Source organism: Phyllopteryx taeniolatus, chromosome 6, assembly GCF_024500385.1.
Source record: "Phyllopteryx taeniolatus isolate TA_2022b chromosome 6, UOR_Ptae_1.2, whole genome shotgun sequence".
NCBI lineage: Eukaryota > Metazoa > Chordata > Actinopteri > Syngnathiformes > Syngnathidae > Phyllopteryx > Phyllopteryx taeniolatus.
In genome coordinates this window covers 11,764,224-11,791,415 of record NC_084507.1, presented here as the reverse complement: position 1 = coordinate 11,791,415, position 27,192 = coordinate 11,764,224, and the positions used below count along the sequence as shown (strand labels likewise).

Here is a 27,192-nt window from a genome sequence, read left to right as displayed (position 1 = left end):
TCATACTTTTTTGGAAGAAAAGAAAGTCAAGATATTGTGAGATTAAAGTTTAATTAAAGAAGAAAGAAAGAAAATCACAAGAGTGAATAAAAAAACACTAAAACTGGAACAAGATGTAACTATTTTTAAAAAGTCATAATCTTGCACGAGAGAAAGGTTGCTATTTTATGTGAATAAAATTGTGTTTTTCAAGAAAAAAATGTCATATTACTCAATATTTTCATGAAAATAAATCGTATCATGACATTTAGGTCAGCATGTTTTCTAGTAAAAAAATTAAATGAAAAAAATAATCATAATATAACCAGATTGAAGTCATATTTAACTTTTGTCTTTCTTTCGTCTTTGAGATCAGACATATTTTTTCACAGGGAAAACTTGCAATATTACTTTTTCTTGCAACTGTATTTGTTTAGTCCACATATGAAAAACCTCCCTTATTTTTTCATCATCCTCCTCCCTGACAGTCCTTCAGTCAAGGGCCTCTTCCTTGAAGGCTGCTTCTACTTTCAAATCACTCACAACGTTTTGCTTCACGACCACACGTGGTGTGGACGTAGCCACTGCGAGCCCGGCTGCGCGTGATACTGTCATCTGTGGTGAGTTGAAGTTCTCAAGCCATCTGTGCTTTACATTCAAAACATTTGATGTTCCTTTCCACAACTGATGATAACCATTTTACCACATACTGTTCATCAGCTTTAGTCTAAATATGCTGCTACTATAGACTATCTATGTTGCTACTAAAGATTCCAGGGTGAAAAGATTTTTCTTTAATGTTGACATTTGAAAATATTTACCTATATATGGACATAGTATTGCTCGAGCAATGTCTTTCCATCTGTGTAAAAAAATATTTTCTCAATGTGGGATACTGTGGGCATTAAAGAGTGCCCAGGTTTTTCTTTGATGTTGGCATTTGGGAATGTTTTCCTCAGCGTATGGACCTACTATCGCATGAGCTATATCTTGTTCACACTCTTTCTATCTCTTAAAAATTAGGATGCAAAACAACTAGCTTTGCTCTTTTTTAAAACAAAGAACATTGGATGTTATACCGTTATTAAAGCTTCGCAAATAATAAATTGTTCCTTTGATGTTGATATTTGGGAATATTTTCCTCACCGTATGGACGTAGCGTCGCATGTTTACACTCTTTCTGTCTATTTATTTAAAAGAGGATATGAAACAACTATCGTTCCTTTTTTTTAAAAAAATGTGGGATGTGATTATTATCATTATTATTCTCAAATGATACCATGTTTCTTTTATGTTAGTATTTGGGAAGGTTTTCCACGCAATGTAAACTGTAGTAATGCATGTGCTGGATCATGTTTATCCTCTTTCCATTCATTTATTAAAAAGAGCATGTGAAACAACAATTGGTTCTCTTTATTTAAACATTTATAACAAAATTAATTAGTAATCAATATCAATATTTACGATTACCAAGTGCGGCACGGTGGACGACTGGTTAGAGCGTCAGCCTCACAGTTCTGAGGATCTGGGTTCAATCCCCGGCCCCGCCTGTGTGGAGTTTGCATGTTCTCCCCGTGCCTGCGTGGGTTTTCTCCGGGTACTCCGGTTTCCTCCCACATCCCAAAAACATGCATGAATTGGAGACTCTAAATTGCCCGTAGGCATGACTGTGAGTGCGAATGGTTGTTTGTTCCTATGTGCCCTGCGATTGGCTGGCAACCAGTTCAGGGTGTACCCCGCCTCCTGCCCGATGACAGCTGGGATAGGCTCCAGCACGCCCGCGACCCTAGTGAGGAGAAGCGGCTCAGAAAATGGATGGATGGATGGACAATTACCAAGTGGTAGCCTCTTTTTCAAGTTGGCATTTGTGATTTCTTTTTTTATTTTAGTATGCATCAGCTATGCTGCTACTCTCAAGTCTTGTTCATCGGTTAAAGTGATAGCATTTTGATTGGAGGTGCAACAATCAATCGACGCCTAATTGATTATCAAATTAATCGACAACTATTTTGATGATCGATTAATGGTTTAGAGACCTCGTTTAACTCTAAAATGGTCCAAATCCTCACAATTTCAGCCTCTCAACACTAAATATTCTCTGATTTCTGTAGACCTCCATGAAAGTGTTAGTGTTTATTACAAACAAGACATTGGCAAACATCTGCTTTTACTTTGGAAAACAATGATGGACATTTTTTCCCATTTTCTGACAGACGTTACAGACCAAACCAGTAACAGAATCATAATCAATTTATGTTTGTGAATTATCTGCACTGTGACTTTGAAATAATGTCCAATTTTTAGTAAAGGGATAGAAATTGATTTTTTTATGCGATTCCTCCCTTAATCCAAAATAATAATCAGCACATTTATCAATTATTAGAATAATCGTTTGTTGCAGCTCTAATTTTGATGTTAGCATTTGATAACATACTCCTCACTGTACAGTTGTAGCATCACAAGAGCCTTCCCATGTTTGCACTCATGCCATCCATTTAATATTAAGATGATGTGAACCTCTTGAAAACAAAAAGTGTGATTTTTATACCTGCCGACTTAAAGGTCAATTTGTCTAAAAATTCATGCACATAAACTTGTATTCCTTTCTAAAAATTCCCTATTCGGTGTAAGTGGGTTTATTGTGAGAAACAAACAACACCAAAAAAGGAGGAAGTGGTATGCAGTGTGTAATTGTACTGTGTGTCAAGGATGTTGCTAAATGTTGAGTGTTGCAATAAACCTCCTCCTTCTCCTCTGCCACAAACATCAGCAGCGGGAAAGGAAACATATGGAGGCTGTAGTAGTACCATCATTGCAACACAATTGCATATGCGTACACAACACAACTGGCACCTACGGTAGTACAAATCTCAATCCAATTTGCTTGCTTGCAAAACAAAAAACATGGATGGAAAGGAAAAAAATATATACTATGAGAATAAATCTTTATTTTTTCTCAAAAACAGTTAAACATTTCTGATAATAATTTTGCATTTTGTCGAGAGGCGTTTTAATAGTACATAAAAAAATTAATATGAGATTTAGGTCTTAATTTTTGTAAAAGTCACAATATTAAAAGAACATGGTAATGTAATTTGCGAGATTGAAGAATTGTTTTTAGAAAAATATAATAATTTACAAGATTAATTTAGTATAATTTTAGTTTTTGTTAGTAAAAGTTGGGGTATTACGGGATTAGAGTTGTTTTAAATATAAAAAAATTGTAACATTATAGGATTGGAGTGATATTTTGTCAAAAAAAAAAACTCATAATATTGCAAGAAAAAATGCATCGAAATGTCACTATATTATAAGAGTTGTGTTTTTCTGGGGGAAAAAAACAATATTACGAGATTTAACAAATTTTTCCTTCTCCAAAAACGTCTTAATATCACGAGACCAAACTTGTATTTATTTTTTTTTTAAATGTGGTATTATGAGCTTTAAATCACAAAAATCCTAACGTAACAAGATTGAAGCGATATTTTTCTAAGAAAAAAAATACAATAATATGGCTTTCACAGTCTTTTTTTCACAATAAATATAAGATTATGACATTAAAGTTGTAATTTTTAGGAAACAAATGAGAGGCTTACAAGAATAAAATATGTTTATTTAAGAAAAAAAACCTGTAATATTACAATATTGCAGTCATTTTTTTATATTGCGAGATTGAAGTTCTTTTTTGGGGGGGAAGTCAGGATATTATGAGATTCAAATTTAGTTGTTAAAGAAATAAAATCATAATATCACAATCCATCCATCCATCCATTTTCTTTCAATTATTTGGTGTCCAGTCGCGGGGGCAGCATCTTAAGTAGGGAAGCCCAGCTGAAATTCAGAGGACTTGAATAATTTTGAGTTCAACAAGGTCTCTAAACATTAATCGATTATCAAAATAGTTCTCGATAAATTTGATAATCAATTAGTTGTTGATTAATCGATTAATAATTAAAAGTTTTTGTATGAGAACAAAGTCCTACTTTTCCAGCAAAAATGAACAGTATTCAAGATTCAAGTAATTTTTTCAAGAAAATAAATCTTCAGATTATTGTAATAAAGTCATATTTTTTGCAAAGAAAGGGTTATATTTCATCAGGTTCAGCAGCAAAGGAAACATACAACTACGGTAGTACAATCATTTGCAAAACAATTGCATATGCAAATACTTTTACGCGTAAATGAAACCTATGAAGGATCCATCTTTCTCAAATTCGCCTGGTCACAAATCAAAATATACTTTTTAGAGCCTCAGGCTAACCACCTGCTGAGACTAATCAGACATTCCCAAATGTAAAAAGCAGGAGGGATTTTGAGGTCTTTATGTGTGCGGCTGATAAGAAATAAATTTCTTCTCACATCGCCAACAAAGACTTTCTTCCACTCGTGTGACTTACTGAGAGGAGGAAAAAAAATTACATTTACACTGCAGGCACCATTTTCGATTGATCCAGTTGGTCTGTTTTCGTAGACAAGGTAGAACCTAGAAAACTGGCATATCTTGATTTTTGTGTAAGTGCAAGAATCTCTGTGCGTTTGCCAATTTGGCAGAGCCGTCTGCAAGTGTGTGCCCTTGGAGATGCGCTTGACGGGGGTGAGAATTTGGTGGCAGACAATCCGTCTAAATGTACGCCTACTGACACCACGTATAAGTATATACGTGGTGTCAGTATACGTGGTGTCATACGAAAGATGCTAGACCAAGTAGCATCCATTTTGCAGGTCATAGAATTGGTATTTGATTGACAGTTGACCAGTAGTGACTGGTCAATAGAGGGTGATAGGGTGCCACCCTACCACTCAGCTGAGTCATCTTGAAGAAGACAAAAAATAAATAATGAAAATGAAATAGAATTACAGCAGTATAAATAATATAAAGTTAATTATGGGTAAAATTTCTTTATTTATCAACTGTATGCTGTCTCATTTTATGACACACTTCCGGTTTGGGGCGGTTGGCTCTTTACCCATTCTTTCACGTTAAGTTTAACATGCACAGTAGGTCCTTTTCTAATGCAAACGATAGGACGAAGGAAGGGGATCAAATTCTTCTGACCACAAACAAATGTACCTTCCCACCATGGAGCCAACATCATTCCAATTTGGCAGTGGTGTTAACAACATTCTTCTGTGGTGTGGCAAATTTGGAAGTGATTTTTTTTCTCCACTTGACAGGGACCGACACATAGTGTTTAGTTGACCTAAAAATCGAAAAAACTATAGTTGTGTTGTGTTTTGTCGTGTGGCTTTCTGGTGTGGTGTCCCAAGCGTACGCACGGGGTTGTTGTCATACAGACTTCTCACCTTTGTGCTGAACAATAAAACCAAGGGAAGTTTCCTCACACTGTCTTCCAATTGTGTCCCTGCGTGTGTGCATGAGTGTGTGTGCGCATGTGTGTCTGTGTGTGTTAGGAAAGGTGGATGAGTAACAATACATTGTACATGACAACATGTGTTTGTATTAGGGGTTTTCGGTATGCAGAGGTGTAGCAAGTTGCCACAGGGAACATTAATGCATTAGGTAGCAGCTTAAGCAAGTGCTTGGCACTCTAGTCACACTTGGGTCTACTCTGTAAACAAACACAGTGCAGCTCAGTTTCTGGCTTGTAAGACACTTTTGCCGGTACGTCCGTCTTTTGCCATTGTTTTCATAGTACTTGTCTACATTTTCTAAAAATAAGTATTGGGGTATTGTCCTTTCCTAAAATGTAAGGCTGTAAGATTGTAAATACAGTATTATTACCTCCACTCTCACTTTATAATACATTGATAATATTGTTTGATATTGCAGTATGCCAAAAATACATTTGCACGGATAAAAGCCCGTGTACTAATAATATTAATAATTAAATTGTGCATTTTTTCCCCTTCAATCCAGTGCAGACAAACAAAATCCAGACTTCAGTCAGCGATAGTTTCATGTGTGTGGAAAGGTGAGTAGTGCAAAGACATTCTGTCATTCTTTTAGTCTGAGAAGCAGCAGCTTGTTGATGACATGAGATTACAGGTGCAATTTAGTGGAGCATCACTCTCAAATTCTAATTTTTTTTAATCCTTCATCCATCTAGCACAATAATTTAACTCCAATAACTTGAAAATAAATTAGACATGTCGTAAATGTGACATCCGATGATTTTTTTTGGGCTGCCTGACAGGTTTTGGCATCATGGCGGCCGCATGGATGTCAGTACTTGTCATGCTGGCAGCCGTGAATGCAGCAACATACGGTAAGTGTCACTGACGATGGAAAATAGCGAATCCCGAGATGATTCCCCTTGTTGCCGTGTTGCTATTACTAGGCTGTCAAAACTTTGTGAGGTGTCGTGGCATTTTAAATTAGCTTCAGAAAATGTTGTCAAACACTGGTAAGTACAAAGGAGAGGTAGGGCCACATAAAAAAGGCAAAAATATGCTATGAGAATAAACCCTATTTTTTGAGAAAAAGGTGTTAAAAAACAGTACTATTTTGTCAAGAGAAAGCCTTTAATATTCCAAGAATGGTTTTTTTTTTAATTATTATTTTAAAAGCTGTTATATTACAAGATTTAAGTTTTTTTTTCAAGTCGCAACATTGTGAGAATAAAGTGGTATTCATTTAATTTTGTAATGATGTAGTGTTGGGCGACTGGTTAGCACATCTGCCTCACAGTTCTGAGGACCTGGGTTCAAATCCCGGCCCCGCCTGTGTGGAGTTTGCATGTTCTCCCCGTGCCTGCGTGGGTTTCCTCCCACATCCCAAAAACATGCATTAATTGGAGACTCTAAATTGCCCTTGGGTGTGAATGTGTGCGCGAATGGTTGTTTGTTTATATGTGCCCTGCGATTGGCTGGCGACCAGTTCAGGGTGCACCCTGCCTCTCGCCCGAAGATGGCTGGGATAGGCTCCAGCACGCCCGCGACCCTTGTGAGGATAAAGCGGTTTTGTATGATAATAATATGAGATTAAAATCAATTTCTACATGCAATAAGTCATAACATAGCCATATTGACATTGAATGTTTTCACACAAAAAATTGTAAGATTAATCTGAATTTTTTTCAACAAAATAGTCAAAACATTACACGATTAAAGTTTACACACATTTTTAGGCATTTTTAAAGTCTTATAATTCCCAGAATAATTTAGCATTTTCTAGAAAATGAGTAATATAACAAGTTTTATGTCATATTTTCTTTATTTAAAAAAAACTTGGAATAATGCAAAAATAGTCATTTATTCTAAAAAAAAAAAAAAAAGGATAATACGAGTTTAAAGTCATATTTTCACAAAGAAGGGTAATATTGCAAGATTAAAATGATATTTAATCTATTTAATGTTACGAGATAAAATTCATGAAAATTAGCCTTATACATGACTTCTGGCTAGTTTAAATGCATTATCACACCCCAATTGATGACCAAGTATTCTATTTGACATTCTATTTGTATTTTCTTCTCTTCATTATTACTTTAGAGGATGACAGGCGAGCATGCGCTAGCGTCCAGGCGTCCAGTTCAGTTGTGACGCTGGGCTCTTCAGTCACGGCCACCTGTGTCATCAACGACGACTGCCCCGCACTGGCCGGACACGACGTCGAGTGGCGACTCGACGACTGGGTCCTCCCCGGGGTCATTCGCGTGGCCGACGGGAGTGGCCGCCGAGCCTACCGGGTGCTGATCCCAGCTTTCAACCACAGCAGGGCCACCCTCACCTGCTGCCTCGGCGCCTCGCCAGGTCACATCATCGGGGGGCTAGAAATCCGAGCCGGATGTAAGAACATGTCTTTTGCCCTTCTATTTAACGTCTTCATTGAGAGAGGAATCATTTTTCTAGTTACGTAATGGGTAGTATAGTCATTTTGTTACGCTGCTCGAGTACTGACGAGAAGACAGAGAAGGTATTGTAGTTGTACTTCTGTACGTGTTGCAGTTTTGATCACATTGTTTTTTGTTTTGTTTTTAAACATGACTTGAAACTCAAACAAAACGCCACTAGGTGACAGTCCTATACAGCATCTTAAAAGGATGAGTGGTTATACTTTATTTTTGTTTTATAATTCATGCCAATTTCTCTATACTCCTTTGACATTTGGAAAAGATACAATTAAATCATCACCTGTTCGCAAAGAAATCACTTTTTTTTTTTAGGAGAAAAGTCAGAATATTACGACAATGAAGAAAAGTCCAAATGTTACCACAATGAAGTCAATGTTTTGGGGGGTGAAAAGCTGCACTATCACGAGACGTTTTGTGGAGGAGGGAAAAGAAAAATGAAAATACATTAAGGGGAAAAAACTCTTGATATTACAAGAATAAAATTGTATGTTTTTCGATAAAAAAAAATTACGATATTTAAAGTCTTCGGGGATGGGGAAGTTGCAATATTAAGAGAATAAAGTCGTATTTTTTCAGGAGTAAAAAGTTGAAATCATAATTTTCTCAGAAAAAAAGTTGCAACAAGAAAGTAAAATGGTGTGTTTTGAAAAAAAGAGACAATGTTTGAAGGCATCTTTTTTTCTAGAAAGAAATCCTAATATTGGGAGAATGAAGTCATGTTTTTTTTGTTTACATTTTTTTCAAAATGTTTTTTAAATTTTCCTAAATAAAGTTAATATTTTTGTTGGGAAAAGAAATGAATGTGTTCGAGGGGAAAAGCATACAAGTTTGAAGTCATATTCCACTACCCCCTAAAAAAATATATCCTAACAAAACAAGAATTTTCCTTGATTAAAAAAAATAATAATAAAAGTGTAAGATTACAAGATACATTTTTCTTTTGTGGGTGAGAAAATAACATCTTAATATTTTGTAAATACATTTGTTAGTCAACCAGGATCACAGAACAGATTGTGTTCCACTTTGGATCCTAAACTAATACAGTGTACAATTATGCAATACGTGTAATATTTAAGGCTTGCATTTCCCTACATTGTAGATCCACCGCCGGTGCCCCAGCAGCTGAGCTGTCAGGCCAACTTGTCCAACCCTGAAAGACTGACCTGTAAATGGGAAGCCAGCCTGCCGGACACCAACCTGCCCACCAAGTACACCCTCCACACGCACATTTGGTAAAGAATCAAGATTCCATTAAATTCTCGGAAGCTGAGTGAACGTGTCGGAATTCCAAAAGTCTGCAATCTTTTTTTGGGATGATTATTTCAGCGATGATAATTTGAACCACACATACGAGCTACTACCGGGGGTCCGCAGCTTTGCCATCCCTCGCTCTGGCTTTGTCATCTTCTCGGAAATGGAAATCTATGTGAAGGCTGTGAATCCGCTCGGAGAGACGAGATCAGAGCGCCTCACTTTGGAACCTGTCAGCTCAGGTAGTCAATGTGGGGAAACGTGGGATTTTATTTTATTCATCAGGGTTCCCAGGCTGGGTCCTCCTCCAGGTTGATATTCGCCAACCTGGAGACAAACTTTGGATTCTAAGTCTAATCTTTAGAATCTGCTTCACTGTGACATTTATACTCTGTGTATTTCATTCATATCATTGGCCTAATAGCATAGTTTCCTAAGTCATATTAGAATTTTTTTTTTTGGGTGGGGGGGACAAATTTAACAAACAAGAAGAGTCCAATATCCTTGATTCAAATTTTGCAGATTACCTGGCTCACTGCAAGTCTACACAGACATTAAGAAAAAAGAAAATTTTTAGCCAGCACATTGCTTTTTTTAATGTATATTGTGACAGTAAGTCCAGAATTACTTATGTAGTTATGCTATTAGGCTAACAATTGCAGGTCAAGTTTTCTTAGTTTTCACTCATCACCCATTGATATTAATTAATATTTACTATAATAGTTACATTTATTTGACTATTTATTATTTTATTATTTATGTTTTTATCTCATTTACTAAATGCACATCAAAGAAAGAGTTCTCCATCAAGCTATCATATGGCTATTCTTTGGGAGCACAATTCATGTTTTATTTAATTTAATTTGATAATGAAGTGATTTAATAAATTACTTGTATTTATTTGTTGTTGTTTTTTTATTTATTTGTTTTTGTTGTATAATTTCTAATTAATATTCATTGTATATAATGGGAGAATCAAAAAGTCAAAACAACAACATACTATTTATTATTCAAGATTCAACCTGTCTATTGTCTTATGCACAATAAAAACACAACAGGTAGCAATGAGCAAAGAAATTCTTACTTTGCTAGTCTTCCTCCACTTAAAGAATATAAAAATATACTTTTTAAAAGAGCTATTTTAAATAATGAAAGATATGTATATTATGTCCAAAAGATGCAGGCATTTGACCATTCAAGTACAGTATTGTGTGTTGCAGTGGTATTGCACAGTGTAAACTTTGAAGTGAGCAGGAATATACTGTATTGCATAGATTGTGATGTCATTTGTTCTGGCTGCAACACTCCTGTAGCGTCAGCCAGATGGGAGAAGTTTAAAAAGTGTGTGTTGTGGATGTGTGCCGTTCCTGAAAATGTTCTGTGCCCTCTTTGCGGCACATCTGTCATAAATGCAGTGTAGTGGTGTGAAGGCTACTCCAAAAAATGTGTTGTGCAGTTTTAATGACACACTGGAGAGCCTTCCTGTCCTGTACGGTACAGTTCCCATACCATTCTGTGATGGAGTTGATCAGGATGCTTCCCACTTTGCATCTGGAGAGGTTGCTGAGCAGTTTAGGGGGAATTCCAAATGTTCTCAACAAGTACAGTCTCTGTTGAGCTTTCCTGATGATGTGCTGTATGTGAGGTCATCGGAGTTTGAAGGATTTCACCCTCTCCACCTGAGTCCCTCAGATGACAAGCGGTGCAAGCTAATCTTTCCGCTGCCTTGGATCGATAATCATCTCTGTAGTCTTTGTAGAATTTAAAGAGAGATTATTTTCATAGCACCAGTACACCAGCTGAGCCACCTCATTCCTGTCAGCTGTCTCTTCTCCACCGGAGATCAGGCCAAGATCAATGACCATCGTGTCATCAGCAAACTCAATGATGATGTGTCATCCTGGTAGGAGATGCAATCATGGGTGAGGAGAGGTCTGAGAACACAGCCATGGAGGGGTCCTCTGTGTCCTTGTGTCTGATATTCGGGTTCCAACTCTGAGAGAGAGAACTCTGCAGAGAAGGGGTGTTAGTTCAAGGGCAAGCAGCTTCTCAGCCAGCCTGCTTGGGATAAATGTGTCCTTTTTCTCACTTCTGATGATAAGCAAACTGGAGGAGGTCCAGTATGTATGAGACTGCTTTCTTTATGTGTGTCATGACTACTTTCTCAAAGCGCCTCATCGCTATTGAGGTGAGAGCACTGGGCAGGAGTCATTTTGACAGGCAACTGGGTTTTTCTTGGAAAGGGACACTACGGTGATGGACTTGAAACACATAGCTGCAGATGAGTGAACGAGGGACAAGTTAAAGATGACGACAAGGCTCAGGTCGTAGAGTGGTGATCTCCCACTGCGTTTGACCCGCCGCCTTTGTGACGATGTTGAAGTGTCCTCGAGCAAGATACTGGACTCCAAGTTGCTCCAGATGCTACGTCATCAGTAGGTAAAAGAGGAGACAGTGTGAAAGCGCTTTGAGTGCCTTGAAGTTAGAAAAGTGCTATAGATGTGAAAGCCCATTTACCATGTCCGTAAAAACTTCTGCCGGCTCTGAAGAGCAGACCTTCAGAACTCGGCCGGGGACGTTATCAGGGCCGGCTGCTTTATATAGTATTATATCGTATTTATTTAAATGTATTATAATTTAATTATAATATTTCAATTTAAGTTATCTGCAGACCACGGCCTATGCTGTATGATGTGTGACTACAAAAAGTTTAGGAAAAACTACTAGAAAATCTTGTGGTTATTTAGATGCACTTTTTTAAAATACATATATAGTACCTTTACCAAAATCCTCACTTAAATAGCAAGTGCAGTGGACCCCCGCATACTTGCGGTTCGGCGGTTTGGATTTGTTTTCAATTTTTATTTAAATTTTATTTACAATTTTTTTTTCCAATTCTTTTATTTATTTTGTTTCGTTTTTCCTTTTGTGTTTTCCTTTTCTTTGGTGTGAGGAGGGGGGGCAAACAACTCAGAAAAAAACTTTTTGGTGGTTTATCCCACTTGTTCAAGAATTAATTTACTTTAAATGCAATTTTAATAGTGGTCATTTATCCACGGATTTTCGCTTTTCCCATTCCGGGACAGTCCCTATCCCCCGTGAATAGTGTGGCTAGGGTTAGGGTACGCCTTCATTAAGTTTCATTCAAATCAGTTGTTTTGTATTTACAGCAGTACTGCTAAACAACAAACGAACATTTATGCTTGGCAGAGGTAATTAACTTGTTGGATTCACTGTTTTATTCCAGCTAAATTTGATCCGCCAAAGATTGTGAAGCTGCAAGCGTGGGGTCCTAGCTGCCTCAGGCTAAGTTGGGACCTTCACAAGCAGCAGGTCTGGATGAAAGACTTTGTCAGTCTTCAAGTCCGATTCAAGACAGCGGTGAGCAACTTATGGAACGAGCGACTAGTAAGTACACCAGTCGACTTGTCTATCACAATACAGGGAGACCTTTATAGTTATACCTTGATTTAAGAGTTGAATTTGTTCCGTGACCAAGCTTGTGTATCAAATCAAATTTCCCCATTGAAATGAATTGAAATGCCATTAATTCGATCGAGTCCGTGAAAAAACACCACCATTTTTTTGGTTTTTGATAAGTAAAACTAGCACTGTATTGTAAAATGCAAATATTAAAACATAATAAGCGATAATCCAAAGACATAAATTGGTTTTATGAAGTATACTTAAGCCAAAAGTAACGCACAAAAAAAGTTTTCATATGGCCTAGTTTTTGTGCATTTGTGTTTTATTTAAGATTTTGTCCCAGTTTTTGTACAATACGCTCACTTTTCATACAGTTGAAAAGGGTCTGTTGTCTTATTTATTTTAGTTTATTTGTATTGTTTATTTATGATTTCAAATTGTTTTCTGATTGTCCAACTATAGTTACTCTCAATAAAATGGATTTTATGTTCACATTTTTGGGTGTCTAGAACAGATTTATTTGATTTAAATTATTTCCTATTAGAAATTTTGCTCCGGTTCAGTGTGTACCCCGCCTCCCGCCCGAAGATAGCTGGGATAGGCTCCAGCAGCCCGCGGAACCTAGTGAGGATAAGCGGTAAAGAAAATGGATGGATGGATGGATAAAATTTTGCTTCAGTTTTCATACAATTCAGTTTTAGTCAGATTTTTGGGGGGAACGGATTAATCACAAGAAATGAGGCTTCCACTGTAATTTGAGTGTTTGGCTTCTTGTCCCAGTCAATATACGACTGGAAGTGCTTTGGTGACAGTGGTGCGCCTTTTAATTTTATTTTTTTACTTGAAAACCCTATAATTTGTAGCACTCATAAATCAAGGTATCACTGCAGTTTCATTCTGAATGACATTTCAGATCTTGAACCAGACGATGCCCACGAAGCCAGTGTACCAGCGTGGTCTGCTGCACGGGATGGAGTATGTTGCCCAGATCCGAGTTAGATACCAGCAAAGCCCCTGGAGTGAATGGAGTAGCAGCCAATCTGCGGTCACCCTGGAAACTGGTAGGCCTTGACACCAATGACATCGATTGTGAGGTAATATCTGAGGTGTAGCAAAAACGGGACAGTGGCTGTGTGAAAAAGAAAGCCAAGAAAAGGGTGTGAAGTTTAACAACCGACACTTCTCATCCCGTCGAGTGAAAGCGATCAAAACGCAACTGGGCAAGGTCAATTTTCCAATTTGCCGGCTTCTGATGTAGTATCAGAGGGCTAATTTGATTTGAAGGCAATAGCAGAAAGTCAGGGTGTAAAGTTTAACACCTGACACTCACTTCTCCTGCCATGTTTAAAAGACAACTAATCAATTATCAAATGAAGCCACATTTATTTTGAGAATTGATTACTCTTTTAGAGATATTAACATTAACTTGTCCAAATCCTTGGAATTTTAGCCTCCCAAGAGTAAATATTCTCAGTTTTCTGTAGTCCTCCATGAAAGCAGACTTATTATCTTTGTGTTGAATCAAAATAAGACATTTGGAAACATCTGCAGTACTTAGTTGTATGTATTTTAATTCTTTGCACTTTACTGCATTCCTTTAAAACTGGATGTACTACCGAATAGTTTGAATGGTATTTATTTGGCCACTGGATATTTGTGTTTAATTTTTTATTCGTCTTTCAGTCATTTAATTTAGTCATCTAGACAAAATATGTATTTTACAAATAAATGGAGACCAGATCAGAGAAAATTGCCATTAACTTCATGTAATTTAAAGGGAAAAAAAATATCGTTAAAATAATAATAATATAAAAATAGTATATAGTTATCGGGATAGAAAATTACCAACATCAGGATATACAATTTCGTCCATCTTCCACAACTCGAGCTACAGCCGTAGAGATTTGTGCAAAAGGGAGATCACAGAATGGGGAGATGGGTTGGTCTAAGGCAGCCTGGCAATTTGCTGACTTTGGAGGTAGTATCAGAGGTGAAATGGCGGCTGTGTGGAAGAAAATGCCCAGAAAGTAGTGACTTCCCCTGCACTTTTTTGTAAAAGGGGCTAAACAGAATGGGGAAGAGAGTGAAGGCGACCCGTCCATTTGCCGGCTTCGTATGTAATATTAGAAGTGTAACACTGGCAGCTGTATGAAGGTGAGTAGTGAGAACCCATGAGCAGGATGTGAAGGAAAACACATACTGTACTTCTACTCTGTTGTGTGAAATGTATCAACACGGAATGGGGGCTTGGAAAAGTGGAGGAAGGCAAATGCAACCCACCAATTTGCCGGCTTTGGAGGTAGTAGCAAAGCCAGGGTGGCAGCTACAGTATATGAAAGGCAAAAAGGGAAAGGCAACATCAGCTTGTGAAGTCTAACACCTAATACCGACTTCTCCAACTCTGTTGTGTGAAAGGAAACAACACGAAATGGGGAGGTGGGATGGGCAAAGGCAACCCGGCTTTGCAGGTAGTATCAGATGTGGAATGGTGACTGTGTGAAAGGAATCCATCCATCCAGCCATCCAGTTTCTGAGCCGCTTCTCCTCACTAGGGTCGCAGGCATGCCGGAGCCTATCCCAGCTATCATCGGGCAGGAGGCAGGGTACACCCTGAACTGGTTGCCAGCCAATCGCAGGGCACATACAAACAAACAACCATTCGCACTCACATTCACACCTACGGGCAATTTAGAGTCATCAATTAACCTACCATGCATGTTTTTGGGATGTGGGAGGAAACCGGAGTGCCCGGAGAAAACCCACCCAGGCATGGGGAGAACATGCAAACTCCACACAGGCGGGGCTGGGGATTGAATCCCGGTCCTCAGAATTGTGAGGCAGATGCTCTAACCAGTCGTCCACCGTGCCTCCACTGTGTGAAAGGAAATAATGAAAATCCAGGACCAGGGTCTGAAGTTTCACACCGGCCAATCCCTTCTCCTGTGTTAATGGGACCGCAGTCTCAACTTTGCTGCAGTGTTTCTGTTTTCTCACTGCCCACAGTCTCCTTTTGGATGAATTGTCTCCTTGCCCTCGTTCTCCTCCAGTGTCGCTGTTGGTTCGTTTTGTCTCCTTCTGACTTATTAAAGGCCGTGTGATTTTCACTCACTTCTCCTACCTTGTTGTGTGAATTGGACCCAGTCTCTACTTTGCTGCAGCGTTTCGTTTTTTTCTCGCTGCCCACAGTCTCCTCCTGGATGAAATGTGTATCCTTGCCCTCGTTCTCCTTCAATGTTGTTTATTAGTTGTATCTCGTTACAACTTATGCATTTAAGGCTGCATGGTTTTCACTCACTTCTCTTGACCTGTTGTGTGAATAGGTCCACAGTCTCGCCTTTGCTGCAGTATTTCTGTTTTCTCGCTGCCCACGGTATCCTCCTGAATAAGATGTGTCACTTTGACTCGGTTTGTTGGCGTGTCTCGTTCCAATGTGTTTAACATCCTGTGCTTTTCATAATTTCTCACAATACTACTATGCTGTAGTTTTTCTGTTCTTTTTCATAATAAATCCTTTGTTTTCCCAGCTCCCACTGGAGCCCTCGACACATGGATGAGGATTACAGGGGATCACATGCACAAACAACTCAGCATGCTCTTGTTTTGGAAGGTACTCACTTGTCACCTGCGGACAATCTGCTACGTTTGGAATAGCTGTCCTTAAAGTAGCCACAATCCTCTCCTTTTTTCTTTTCAGCCGTCGGAACGATTCCGAGCCAACGGCCGGAACGTGTCCTATGTGGTCTCTCTGCTGAAAGAGTTGAGTAAGAGTAAGAGGGGGAAGCTGTGCGCCACGGCCGGGAATCACTGCTCTTTCCAGGTTCCCAGGAAAGCCAGGAAAGTGTATCTCATGGCTCTGAACGCAGCTGGGAAATCTACCCCAACGTCAGTCCGAATCTACCATCCCAAAGGTACAATTTGAAACACTTTGCCTTCGGAAATGGCTCATTCATGACAATTAACTGTTCTGATCTGCAGCTGGTGAGGCATTATTCGATATTAGCACCACCACTGGTGATAATGGCTCTGTGCTGGTCCAGTGGGAAAACATGGTGACGCCCACTATTGTTGATTACGTGGTGGAATGGAGACCTCTGTTAAACAATGACCTGTCCCTTGTTCACTTTGAGACTGCAGGACGCAATCTATCGAGTCTCGTCTTAACAGGTATCTTTCAGTGTCTTATTTTGTGGCGCAATTTGGGTATGGGTCATAGTCATTATTGTACTTCATGTCGAATGTGTCATGTCTGAGTTTAACTAAATTGTATTACATCGAAATTGGAGTGAATCATATTGCATCATACTTTGAATGAATCGTATCACATCATAAATGTATTAAATCATATCACGTCTTACCTGTAGTGAATTGTATTGCACCGTAATTGGAGTGAATGGTATCACATCGTGATTGGAGTCAGTCGTGTCACATTGTAATTGTAGTGAATCGTATCATATCCCATCATGAATGGAGTGAATTCTATCATATCGTAACTGGAGAGAATTGCATCGCATCGTAAATTGATTGAATCAGAATATGAATCATTGTAATCGGAGTGAATGGTGTCGCGTTGTAATTGGAGTAAACTGTATGATATCAAAATCTGATCACGTCAAGCTTTATTTAGGTTTCACTTCACTTTCATGATATTGTGACACCTTTTCCCTACATTTTAAACAGGTGTTGTTTCATATTGGATATAATGAACATGAGTCACACAAGTGGAGCTAATGCACAATTGAATGCCCAAGATGTGCTGTGTGAATCCACTTTTTAACTTTAAAGCTTCCTAATGTTGATACGGTACTTACCAACAGGCGCGCAGTTCACTCCCTGAGAATTCCCCCGCCCGTGACCTGCCTTTTACACCCTTTTAGGAGTTTACGGATACACTCCAACCTCCCTCGCTCTAATCCACAGGCAGCTTTGAGCCGTACAAGCCCTACGGGATCTCCGTGTATCCCAGATTTAAGGACGGAATCGGCCCGCCTCGCACTCGTAATGCCTACTTGCTGCAAAAGGGTGAGTAAGTAAAGAAGGCTGAGACAGACCAGGCACAGGTGGAACAAAAGGGAGAGGAAAAGCAGACGTCAGTCAATATGTGTGGAGGAGCTGTTGTGTTATGTAACAGTGTCCTCCTGTGGCTGGAAAATTAACTCTTTTTTATTGGCCTTAACGCTTTAGTTAATGAGTCGGTTTTTTGTGCCAAAATTAAACAAGAATAACCTAAATTAAATAGAGAAAATACCAATCAATTGTAGTTTTTTTCAGATTATATTTCATGGAAAATGTATTGACTGATTTCAAACAATAATTCAATTTATATACTATATAAAGAAGAAGAATAAAAGCTATAAGAAGAATATAAACTATATATATTTATATTAAATTTAAAAATGATCATGTAATAAATAATTAATGAATATATTAAATACAATTATTCCACAATGTTTTAAATTAATTGATACATGAAAACATTATTAGTTTACATTTTAATAAATGATTTCAAATTTAAAAACATTTTTACACTGATTTTTTTCAATCTTCAAATTATATATTATGGCTTTGTTTATTTAAATTTTCAAAAAAAATTAATTGGTCATGAAATAAATAATTTGTAAATAGTTTGGATTTGTTTATTTCAGATTATATTTCACAATATGAATAATCAAAATGTAATACTATAAGCCTTTTAAAAAACTATTTAAGATTTGATAAATTCTTATCACATTTTAATAAATTATTGTAGACATTAATAATATATTTTACAATTTAACAAAACATTGGAAACTTCATAAAGAAACAAATAAAACAACTATTATATTTCACTCTTTAAGCAGTCAATAAAAGCTGTAAAGCATTAGTTAAAATCTTAAATTTCAAAAATTGTTTCATATTTACTTTTTCACAATTTAATAAATTATTTTACATTTTAATAATACATATTAAAATGTAATATATAAATAGAAATCAACCAAATATGTTTCCCTATACCCTTCCAGAAATAAAAATATTTCAACTACAATGATCATTAACTATGATTTTTTGGTTTTGTTAAGCTCCATCTGTGGTTCCAAAGATAACAATTAAAAAGACATGGCAGTACCATGTGGAACTCACCTGGGATGAAATACCTTTGGACCAGCGGAACGGGATCATCCAAAGCTACAGATTGTTTTACTGGGATGAGACAAAAAGAGTACATGGTAGACCAACTTTATTTGAAAAAAAACAAAAACGTTTTGAGTACTTGATTCTACGTAATGTATACATGCATCACTGTCATTTCAGTGGCGACAGGAGACCTAGAAGAGCGTAAAGTGGTCCTGACGGGCCTCAACTCGTTGTCTGTTTATGATGCTGTGTTGATGGTTAGCACATACGGCGGGAGCTCCAACGGGTCCATGGTTCAATTTGACATCAAAGAAATGAGTTTGTATTATTTTGCATTATTTGCAGACCTTTTCATAACGTTTGTAAACAATAGTTGCCAGGGTACTTCTGGGTGGTTGAACTGAAAACACTGACAAAAACTGGTTATGTTTGGTGTTGCACCGCCAGATATACTCCAAAATACGTTAGCCGAGAGAGCTCCCAACAATTGTAAAACGCCACAACACCGCAATATTAAGGTACAGCAGAAGTGACCACGGAACTCCCTCCCAGTGTATAACTCGTCCAGGTTACCGGAGACTGAGATTGCCAATGGACCAAGTGACTGAGTCGAGAGCTTGCAAAAGTTTAAATAAACGAAATTGGAATATTGATGATTTATGACAGTCCGAAAGTGATATCGATCAATGATACAAAACAATAGCTGACTTTCACTTACTTTTCCAACCTCATTAATTAAAAGGTGTGTAACTTCCCACCTCAATAATTTTTTCCCTCAACTTTATTAATCAAAGCCTAGCATTACTATTTAATAAACATTCTGCAAGGAAATATCAAAATTCAAAAACTGAAAATACACAAATGTAAAATATAAGTCAGAGGTCTAATCATAAAACAAAACATTCATATCATAGTCAAGGCTTGTTTGGTTTTGACCAATTTCAATGGTTTTTCTGAGGTTCTTCATATAAAAACTAGGCTGTAGTTCCAAATTCGAATCACAGTTGCACGATGTAGCAACTACCCAATCAGAATGCACATGAGCTTCGACTCACGCTAAAAATGACATTTGCGGGTTGTAACCGAGCAAGAGACAGAATGAAATTGAAGTTTATTTGTTCCAGTATCATTGAAATAAAACAATAGCGTATATGCCTGTGAGTATTGTTTACGTTATTGATCTACATTTGCTCCAGCTTTTGTTTTCAGCGCAGCAATTTATACAGAAAAATGGGAAAACAACACTCACAAGCATATAGTTCTTGCGTAATCTGCATGCATGCACCACACTTCCCCCTAGAGGCCAAGGTACACAACAGAAGCTGCACGTATACCTCTCAAAGTGAAATAGGGTTATTCTGTATGTGATATTTGACTATTTCAGTCAAATACACATTTCGTGTTCCATGTTTAACAAACGTTTGTGTTTTGTCTATTTGAACCATATTTGAATCATCCATTCATCCATTTTCTGTACCACTTATCCTCACTAGGGTCGGGGGCGTGCTGGAACCAGTCCCAGTTAACTGCGGGATGGAGGCGGGGTACACCCGGAACTGGTTGCTAGCCAATCGCAGGGCACATATAAACGAACAACCATTAGCACTCACATTCACACCTACGGGCAATTTAAAGTCTTCAATTAACCTACCATGCATGTTTTTGGAATGTGGGAAGAAACTGGAGTACCCGGAGAAAACCCACACAGGCACGGGGAGAACATGCAAACTACACACGGTGAGGCTGGGATTTGAACCCTAGTCCTCAGAACTGTATTTGATTAAAAAAAAATAATAATAATTTTAATCAAAATTGTAATCCGTAATGGCATTATCCAGTATCGGTACTCAGTATTGGAGAGTGTTCAAATAAGAGTACTTGGTCGGAAAAAAACGGTATTGAGCTAACGTCAGCTCTAAATCGTGCTATCTATTTCAGCGTCAAAAGAGCACCATTAATCCAAGCAAATAAAAGTCACTCAAGATAGTCCCTGAATGATAATGGTAACTGTGTCTGAATTTCCACCACGTCTATTTTGGAATCACCTCACCTGTTGAAATGTAAATTCTGACCGGCATTTCATCTCCCATGGAAACAATTTACCTGAGAGAACATCTTCGTTTCGACTGACACTTCACACATTCATTTACGATGGTAGAGAATAAGGCTAAAATCATCATTCAAGCCATTTACCCTGCTTTGGCAATCGCTCTGCCTTGGTCAAATGACATGGAAGGTTTGTTAAGTAATGTTGCAATTGTAGTTTTTGCCACCCGGAAGTACAGTAGCTATGACATGAAAAGATCTATAATTATGTAAAAGTTCGTATAACATGTAACTGTCATGTGATGTTTGTGTTTTTCACCTCAGATCCTATTTCTTCCGTGATGATTGTAGTGGGTACCATAGTTGTTGTTTTTTCTGTGATCATTTTTATGGTCATGCTTTGTTCCTCCAAACATAATCGGTAAGCAAAATAGAAACTGCAGTATGCTATGCTTCTCCTTTCAGGTTGTAACTCTGTTGCATGTAATTCCTTCTTTATGGTTCCTCCTCACAGGCTGAAGGTGCGTTTTTGGCCAGATGTTCCCGATCCTGCAAACAGCAGCATCAAAAGCTGGACCTCCCAATCCACACAGGTGACATGTGTGGCATTTTGTGTTTCTACCACTCTTGTACACGCACTTTGACTTTGCCAAATACACTCCTCCCCACGATTAACACACATTTTCTTTTTAAGAAACTTAAGATATACAACATATAAAATGCACATCAGAATGGTCCTACGGCCATGCAGCAAGTGCAAACCTTAATGGATCTGTACATAATGTATATAGAAAATCCTCCACACTCGTACACAAGCATTTTGACACTGTCAAATAAATGTCTTCGGGAAAATAAAAACATACAACAAACAAAATACAAATTGGTCTGGTGCTACTGCCATGCAGCAAGTGCAAACCTGATGCAATCTTTATGTAGATATTCTGAAAGTGGTCTATCAAGCTTTCACAACCATTCCAAATAAACACCTTCTCTTCCTTTTTGAGAAAACAAAGAGACAAAACATACAAATGCACATCAGTGTGGTCTTACAGATGAGAAGCTGAACAAATCTGTATATAATGCTTATAAGAGTGTCTCTACCACTCTTACACAAGCATTTTGACCATGTCAAATAAACTATCACTTTTCGAGAAAATAAAAACGATGAAAGAAAATTATCTTACAGCCATGCAGCAAGTGCAAACTGAAATACAGTGGGTAGGAAAGTATTCAGAACCCCTTGAAATGTTCACTCTTTTTTATATTGCAGCCATTTACTAAAATCATTTAAGTTAATTTTTTCCCCACATTAATGTACACAAAGCACCCCATATTGACAGATTCAATTGTTGAATTTTTTGCAGATTTGTCCAAAAAGAAAAACTTAAATATCACACAGCCATAAGTATTCAGACCCTTTGCTCAGTGTTTAGTAGAAGCACCATTTTGAGCAAATATAGCCATGAGTCTTTTTAGGAATGATGTAAGTTTTTCACACCTGGATTTGGGGATCATCTGCCATTCCTTCTTGCAGATCCTCTCCAGTTCTGTCAGGTTGGAAGGTGAACGTTGGTGGACAGCAATTTTCAGGTCTCTACGGAGATGCTCAATTGGGTTGAAGTCAGGGCTCTGGCTGGGCCATTCAAGAACAGTCTCAGAATTGTTCTGAAGCCACTCCTTCGTTATTTTAGCTGTGTGCTTAGGGTCATTGCCTTGGTGGAAAGTGAACCTTCGGCCCAGTCTGAGGTTCTCAGCACTCTGGAGAAGCTTTTCGTCCAGGATATCGCTGTACTTGGCCGCATTCATCTTTCCTTCGATTGCAACCAGTAGGCCTGTCCCTGCAGCTGAAAAACACCCCCACAGCATGATGCTGCTACCACCATGCTTCACTGTTGGGACTGTATTGGACAGGTGATGAGCAGTGCCTGGTTTTCTCCACACATGCTACTTAGAATTAAGGCCAACAATTTCTATCTTGGTCTCATCAGACCAGAGAATCTTATTTCTCACCATCTTGGAGTCCTTCAGGTGTTTTTTAGCAAACTCCATGCAGGCTTTCATGTGTCATGCATTGAGGAGAGCCTTCCGTTGGGCCACTCTGCCATGAAGCCCGACTGCTGGAGGGCTGCAGTCATGGTTGACTTTCTAGAACTTTCGCCTATCTCCCGACTGAATCTCTGGAGCTCAGCCACAGTGATGTTTGGGTTCTTCTTTACCTCTCTCACCAAGGCTCTTCGCCCCCGATTGTTCAGTTTGGCCGGACGGCCAGCTCTAGGAAGAGTTCTGATTGTCCAAAACGTCTTCCATTTAAGGATTATGGAGGGCACTGTCCTCTTAGAAACCATAAGTGCATCAGAACTTTTTTGTAACCTTGGCCAGATCTGTGCCTTGCCACAATTCTGTCTCTGAGCTCTTCAGGCAGTTCCTTTGACCTCTTGATTCTCATTTGCTCTGACATGCACTGTGAGCTGTAAGGTCTTATTTAGACAGGTGATTAGATTTCCTAATCAAGTCCAATCAGTATAATCAAACACAGTAGGACTCCAATGAAGGTGTAGAACCATCTTAAGGATGATCAGAAGAAATGGACAGCACCCGAGTTAGATATATGAGTGTCACAGCAAAGGGTCTGAATACTTATAGCTGTGTGATATTTCAGTTTTTCTTTTTTAATAAATCATTAAAAATTTCAAAAATTCCGTTTTTTTTTTCTGTCAATGTGGGGGTGCTGTGTCTACTTTAATGAGGAAAAATAAACTTAAATGATTTTAACAAAGCGGTTAGCAAATCTGCCTCACAGTTCTGAGGACCGGGGTTCAAATCCCGGCCCCGCCTGTGTAGAGTTTGCATGTTCTCCCCGTGCCTGTGTGGGTTTTCTCCGGGCACTCCGGTTTCCTCCCACATTCCAAAAACATGCGTGATAGGTTGATTGAAGACTCAAACCCTCCCTAAGGTGTGAATGTGTGCGTGAATGGTTGTTTGTTTCTATGCGCCCTGCGATTGGCTGGCGACCAGTTCAGGGTGTACCCCGCCTCTCGCCCGAAGATCGCTGGGCTAGGCTCCATCACGCCCGTGACCCTAGTCAGGATAAAGCGGTACAGAAAATAGATGGATGGATGGATTTTAACAAATGGCTGCATTATAACAAAGAGTGAAAAATGTAAGGGGGTCTGAAAACTTCCCATACCCACTGTAGATCTTTAGAACCTTAAACTGGTTCTTATAAAAGTGCCTCTGCGACTCTTGAAATAGCATTTTACCCTTGTCAAATAAACACAATTCGGAATATAAAAACATTTAATAAACAAAATACATGTTGGCATGGTCTTATGGCGGTGCAGCAAACACAAACAAGCAGCGGTTGATGCTCAGGCCCTAATTAGATCAGTCACTTATTGAGAAAATTCAACCATATAACAAACAAAATGCACATCAGCTTGGTCTTAAACCTGTGTGGCAAGTGCAAACCAGAACTGGCATATCAAAGTACAGCTCACATCTTTACGTCACTCTTATAAAAGTGACTCTAACATCCCTTGTGGGTTGCTTACAACTTGGAAGAGTTAAACCTTCAGTATGTCCATTACACATAAATGTTTGCTACTCACTGTAGTCCACTACAGTCACCGTTTGATTTTTCCTTGTTCAGTGCATCGCATATTATTTTATAGCACAGTATTTATATTGCAGATTATTCACTAAATCGTAGGATTTTGCGGACATTATTTTTCCACACAGAATGTTACTGCTGACTCACATAGCAATATGTGCAAGCCAAGAGGAAAGTGCTTTAAAGAGAGAGAATGTCCAAAGTTTGGGATCATTTCACCTTTAAAAAAAAAGAAAGCTAAAGTGCAATATGCCTATTGGAAAGTAAAACTGGCTTAGGTCACACAACTGCACGTCTGCGATAAAGTAAACATGAGCTAATTTAATATAGCCTACCACCGCTTGTCAGAAAGAATTGTAATCCATAAGAGATGGTTTGGATAGAGGGAGGATGGAAAGAGCCGCTGGTGCTCCTTCAATCACTTTATTAAACATACGGTAAGAAAATACAGTAAACGCAAGCATATTTTTAGCTGACCAGCCAACTCCCTCAAGCTTCAAAATACATATAAATAATAAAATCAATTCTTGGTCACTACTTTGCGGGATTATTATACATTGACATCCAACTGTGCTACAATGACTAAACTTTCCCTTTTTGCAGGATATCCTATCTTCATGGGACTTTGAGGAGCCAAATCCGATATACCTGTCCCACCTGAGTTTTCTGGAAATACCCCAGAAGCCCAACAAGGAAGAAGATGTCACTGCTTGGTTGAACAACACAGAGGATACTAGCGAGTCCATCTGCGGTTCCCCTTTCACCCCCGGCTTCTCCTCCTCCAACAGCGACTCGGTGCCCTACGCCACCATCATCTTTCCCGCCCGGCATCCTCATGAGTACCTGCGCTCTGAGTCCTCTCAGCCCCTCCTGGAGTCAGAGGAGCTGCACAGTCCAAAGTGCTACCAGAACGTGGATGCGACGGAAGGTTCACGGTGCTTTTTTGGACTGGGCGGGCCCGAGGAGGAGACAGAAGCGGCCACCATCCAGTGGGAGGACTTTCCTTTTCTCAGAGCATTAGCTATGACTGACACTCAGTGATTTAAAATGTTTGACTGGACTTTGTAATGCAAAAGTGGTGCCTGGACATATGAGTTTAATTCACTCTATGACCACACTCGTAACTCAAAACACTCATATCTTATGTCATCTTCCCCCATTGAAATAGAGTAGCCGAAATGGAAAAGCCATTAATCCGTTCCATCCCCCCATAAAACCCCACAAATAGTTTTGCAACATGTTTTATTAATAAGAAAAATACCACTCTAAAGTGTGGTACTTTACAAACATACATTAATAACATAATTCAACGGAATATAAAGAATTAACCAGTTTGTGTGTCATGATTTCATGCTTGCATCCTACTTTTTCTAGTGTGCCCGCCTTTGCCACCAGGGAGTAGTATAATACATACAGACATGCTCCACATAGATTTGATAATGCAGCACAGAACATGTAATATTAGTTGTTTTTTCTTAGAGGTTAAATAATATTTGCCTGTGATTGTTAGTAGATGTGTCGCTACCGTTTGTATTCAAATATAAGTTGCATAAAGATATATAAACACTGCAACATCAATGCCAGTTTCTTAGCCTGTCTATGGCATTTCCCATTGTGTTAGCATTAAACTAAGGGACTTATGTAAGGCAAAATTATGTGGTTTGGTTGAATACACAGGCGGACGACTGGTTAGCACGTCTTACTCACAGTTCTGAGGACCTGGGGTTCAAATCCAGCCTCACCTGTGTGGAGTTTGCATGTTCTCCCCGTGCCTGTATGGGTTTTCTCCGGGTAATCCAGTTTCCTCCCACATCCCAAAAACATGCATGGTAGGTTAAGTGAAGACACCTGCGACTCTAGTAAGGATAAGCGGTTCGGAAAATGGATGGATGGATAGGTTGAATACACAACAGTTTCTTTTTTGTATTTGGGTTTACAGTAAACTTCAACAGGCAGTCACAATAAAAAGAGCTCTGAACTTCTTTTTTGAAGAATTGTTGGCTATCTGCCAAACTGCTGCTTGTTGACTGTTCACTGCCACCATTTAATGCTTGTAACTCAAATTTTTGCTTGCAATTCAAAACAAAACAAAACAAAAAAATTCAGCCGAGCAACGGCTCATATCTAGAAAAACTCGGATGTCGGGTTACTTTTAAATCGAGGTACTACTTTATAGGTCAAACCAATCCAGGAGTTTATGATGGTTGATTACATTGTACATGTACATGCTTTATCTTGTTAATTTTTAAGGAAATAAAGTTGTTTCTTTTTTTATGAAGAAATGTGTCCTATTTTTTTCCCCAACTACAAATGTCACTGTTACTGTACATTTTTTATTATAAAAATGTATTTAAATAATATAAACAAAAATAAAACCAAAAAACAATTACTGTAGTAACTATTCGGTCTATATTTAGCACAATTACTAGATTCTTGTTTTTCTCCATGTTTTTTTTTCATTTACTACTCTGTACTGGGGGATGAAACACTGATCCATGCTTTGTTGTTGTTTATGTGATAAAATTAGGATCAAATGAAATGTTCGTGGCGGCACATCTGGTTAGCACATCTGCCTCACAGTTCTGAGGACTGGGGTTCAAATCCCGGCCCCGCCTGTGTGGCGTTTGCATGTTCTCCCTGTGCCTGCGTGGGTTTTCTCCAGTGACTCCAGTTTCCTCCCACTTCCGAAAAACATGCATGGTAGGTTGATTTAAGACTCTAAATTGCCCGTAGATGTGAATGTGAGTGCGAATGGTTGTTTGTTTCTATGTGTCCTGTGATTGGCTGGCGACCAGTTCAGGGTGTACCCCTCCTCTTGCCCGAAGATAGCTGGGATAGGCTCCAGCACCCCCGCGACCCTAGTGAGGATAATCGGTACAGAAAATATATGAATGGATGAATTGTTCGTGTGTGTGAGAATAAGTTTGAAATATTTGCCATCAAAACAAGTGCATA

At 38.6% G+C, this 27,192-nt stretch overlaps 1 protein-coding gene across 2 annotated transcripts; it reads left to right on the top strand.

Annotated features, from left to right (window-relative positions):
• The first annotated feature begins 461 nt into the window (after positions 1 to 461).
• On the top strand, positions 462 to 26,513 carry csf3r (colony stimulating factor 3 receptor). Of its 2 annotated transcripts, none has more exons than XM_061777408.1 (17): positions 462 to 599; positions 5,858 to 5,912; positions 6,135 to 6,206; positions 7,432 to 7,728; positions 8,893 to 9,025; positions 9,120 to 9,286; positions 12,292 to 12,452; positions 13,384 to 13,531; positions 15,995 to 16,077; positions 16,165 to 16,378; positions 16,446 to 16,634; positions 17,388 to 17,489; positions 18,527 to 18,673; positions 18,759 to 18,899; positions 20,952 to 21,048; positions 21,142 to 21,220; positions 24,841 to 26,513. In XM_061777408.1, the coding sequence occupies exons 3-17, from the start codon at positions 6,146 to 6,148 to the stop codon at positions 25,276 to 25,278; spliced, it is 2,457 nt and encodes an 818-aa protein (XP_061633392.1). In that variant the 5' UTR covers positions 462 to 599; positions 5,858 to 5,912; positions 6,135 to 6,145; the 3' UTR covers positions 25,279 to 26,513. The 2 variants fall into 2 exon arrangements, with proteins under 2 accessions (XP_061633392.1, XP_061633393.1); XM_061777409.1 differs by having other exon boundaries at positions 575 to 599; positions 5,863 to 5,912.
• The last annotated feature ends 679 nt before the right edge of the window (positions 26,514 to 27,192 follow it).

Bases quoted from the DNA above. Each gene is read 5' to 3' on its own strand.
- csf3r (XM_061777408.1), top strand. From the start codon at position 6,146: ATGGCGGCCGCATGGATGTCAGTACTTGTCATGCTGGCAGCCGTGAAT. The intron at 6,207-7,431 runs GTAAGTGTCACT...TTATTACTTTAG, and splicing joins CGTGAATGCAGCAACATACG to AGGATGACAGGCGAGCATGC. The intron at 17,490-18,526 runs GTGAGTAAGTAA...GGTTTTGTTAAG, and splicing joins TGCCTACTTGCTGCAAAAGG to CTCCATCTGTGGTTCCAAAG.